The sequence below is a fragment of the Galeopterus variegatus genome, unplaced genomic scaffold (assembly GCF_000696425.1).
Source record: "Galeopterus variegatus unplaced genomic scaffold, G_variegatus-3.0.2 Scaffold915, whole genome shotgun sequence".
Taxonomy (NCBI): domain Eukaryota; kingdom Metazoa; phylum Chordata; class Mammalia; order Dermoptera; family Cynocephalidae; genus Galeopterus; species Galeopterus variegatus.
The window spans coordinates 228,340-231,430 of NW_007727026.1; the positions used below are offsets into that span (position 1 = coordinate 228,340).

Here is a 3,091-nt window from a genome sequence, read left to right on the forward strand (position 1 = left end):
ATCCCGTTGCCGGTCCCCGGTACGGGTGCAACACCGAGGGTTGCGATCCCGTTACCGGTCACTAAAAAAAAGACAAAAAAAAGGGAAAAAAAAAAAAACACATTCTGCAGTTATACATTTCGTGATTGGAGGGCTAAAAAGACAAAGTTCTAATTTTAAGAATGTCAAGTTGACACTCTTCAACAGTGCTAAATTTATCAAAATATTTGGGAATGCAGTGGGCGTAGAAGACTAAAGATTTTTATCTTCAGTGGCAGTGCCCAGGATCAAGATTCTAATACAATGACAAAACAGTTGTTAGGTTGAAAGATGCAGTGACATTAGAGATTTTATTTAAAAAAAAAAAAGGAAATGAAAGAAGAAGGAAGGGTGGAAAAGAGATAACAAACAAACTTGGATTGAAATAGATTTTTTTTGGCACTTGAAAGAAAAAGGGTTTCATTTGTAAGCCTAAAGAACTCTGCCATAGTTGTGAATTTGTTATTATAATAAGCAGTAAAGACATGCAATAAATGCTCATTTTAAAAAGTGGCTTCTGTTCTGAACATGTGCTCATCTTTTCCCAAATGATTCCATTGTCATGAATGAAACAGTGTTGCTAGGGTCTTTTCCCATACAAATATAAAACATATAAAAACCCAACTAACATGACTTTCATCCAATCGTGTGACTCTTCAATGTTACAATCCTATTCAAATTTTAATTCAGAAACTCAATTTATAAATTATACGATTAGACTTTTAAGCATGTCTTTTACCTTCAACTGAAATATCCTGAATAGCAAAGCGGAGGATAATGGTCCAGATCATACCCAGGGTCATTTTCACGTTGCCATCAACGATTTCTGTAGGTAATAAAAACAACAGCAAATTTATGTCAAGATAACATAATCAGTACATAACTTTTCTCCTACAAGTTCTGACTTCAGAGCTAATGGAAAATATACTCGTACATATGGAAAGACCAGTTTATGTTTTTATAAGCATCACAGTGTGTCTGGTTATAAATATGGTATTCATAACCAAATGTCTCCAGTTTAAAATGAATTCTGAGTTAATAATAAGCTCAAATCTTGCATATGCATTATCACTGAAAACTACCCAGGAGTTCCTAAAGTTTTAAGACTATATGAGCTAAGTTTTTAAATAATAAATACAGAGAACACAGACCCATCTTCACCCCAATCTTTCTTATGGCACTCCCCAGCTGGCAGGTAGCAGGTGCATAAGGAGATGCAGCTAAATCCCTGCTCCTATCGACCTCACCAGATTCCCAGTATCCCGCAGACCATGTAGAGACCACTTCCTTCCTATTGATTAGTTCTTATTAAGAGGCACTGGGATATATAAGTTCTTTCTAGTTCCTGATGTGGGTTTGAAGAAGACAGCATTATATCTGACTGTATTCTTTACAAACAACCCTGGAGTCCCACTCCTGACACCATTTGTTCTCACCTCAGTATACCCATGCTCAGCAGAGAGCCTGACACCAGGCAGGGACAGTAAATGGTGGAAGGGAGGGTTGCATTCACAGGCCACACCCCTGCTGGGGGTCAGTGTGGCAGATAGGGCCACCCCATCACACCTCTCACCTTCAGCCCCAATGGACACCAGTTTCACCCCCTTGCTGGCTATGTAATCCAAGGCTTTGTTGACATTAGCAATTTTGTGGAACCGCATTTTTCCTCGGTCAGGTTTGGGCAGCCTTTCCCCTGTTGGATGAAAAGACAACAGTGCAGTCATAGAGACAGTGACCCCTTGATGTAGAATCAAGATGCCAAAATTCAGAGTCTGTGATGTTGTGAATGGAAATGGTTCCTCGACTATTTTCTGACATGTCCCTGGTTTCTCTAAATTACAGTATAGAGGGAACTCTAATCAAAACAACTCTCAAGATTGTATGGGCCAGGGGAGAGCCATCCTATCCAGGTCATATCTGCTGGGAGAGTCCAGTTTGGCCCATGAGGCAATTTGCAAATGAGGAAAGAGAGAAGCTGGTGAGTGTCACCAGGGTGTTTGGGGTTGCTGGTTAGCTGTTAGAGGAAGCTAGAAGCACCAGGTTCAAATCTCAGAGGTGGCTTCCAGGGCTCGCCTTTGACACCTGATTATGAAGATCTACAGATTAGGGCAGACCTGCCACCATCCTTCCCAGTCACACTTCTCCAAGGGTGATCCATCCTCTAGTCCAGAGTCTAACTCGGTCAGCTGAAATTCAGGGTTCATTAGCCCCACTGGCATTTCAGGTGTTCAGAGGTATGCCAACATTGGATTTTTGGATACAGGTCGATTTCTGAAATACACCCTAGCATGACCAAGAGTGGAAAGGGTGGCATGACTATTCATATAAATGAGTATTCATATAATTGTCATTTTCTCTTCTCTTATTTCATTTCAAGGTGGGTGGAATTATTTTAATATGTCAATTTTCAAACAGAATTTGCTCCGTTTTTAGAACGGAAAAATAACTCCAGGCAGATTGGCCTTTGGGAAGATTTTCTTTTTTGCAAATTTTTTTATTGACACCTATTGATTGTACATATTTTTGGGGTGCAGAGTTATATTTCAATACATGTATACAATGAGTATCTATTTAGGGTAATTAGCATATTCATCATTGCAAACTTAATCATGTCTTTGTGCTGCGCACATTGGATCTCCTCTCTTCTGGTCATTTGGTAACATGCAGGAAATCATTGGTAATTATAGATTCCTGGGTTGGCTGTAACCAATAGGACTTATTTTTTCTGTCCAGCTATTATTTTGTGTCCATTCACCAGCCTCTCACTAGCTTCCCTCCCCCCTCTTTGGAAAGATTTTCTTTGCCAATAATAGCATGTTCTTGCTTGGCCAAGTTCAAAGGGAACTTTCAAGCAGTCATTTTCACATAGACGCTCATTTACTAATTATACATAAAAGTACAGGATTGGGCTGTGTAACACCAACCTGAGATGACTTCCAAAAGCAGCATGAGCTTAAGGCCATTCCTGAAGTCTTCCTCGATGTTCTCAATCTGGGTGCCAGCTTTCCTCAGGTGGGAATTACACCAGGCAGTGAAGGTCTGCCACGAAAACCAAACAATGCTTAGCACAGGC

The 3,091-nt window shown here is 40.2% G+C and overlaps 1 protein-coding gene across 2 annotated transcripts in view; it reads right to left on the reverse strand.

Moving 5' to 3' along the window:
- The window catches only part of ACTN2 (actinin, alpha 2), an 81,792-nt gene that overhangs the window by 52,577 nt on the left and 26,124 nt on the right, over positions 1 to 3,091 (reverse strand). For both annotated transcript variants that reach the window (XM_008573413.1, XM_008573414.1), the window contains exons 2-4: positions 2,943 to 3,057; positions 1,592 to 1,711; positions 758 to 844 (exon numbers count right to left, since the gene is read on the reverse strand). In XM_008573413.1, the coding sequence (XP_008571635.1) occupies positions 758 to 844; positions 1,592 to 1,711; positions 2,943 to 3,057 (322 nt within the window). The remainder of the gene's footprint in view (positions 1 to 757; positions 845 to 1,591; positions 1,712 to 2,942; positions 3,058 to 3,091) is intronic.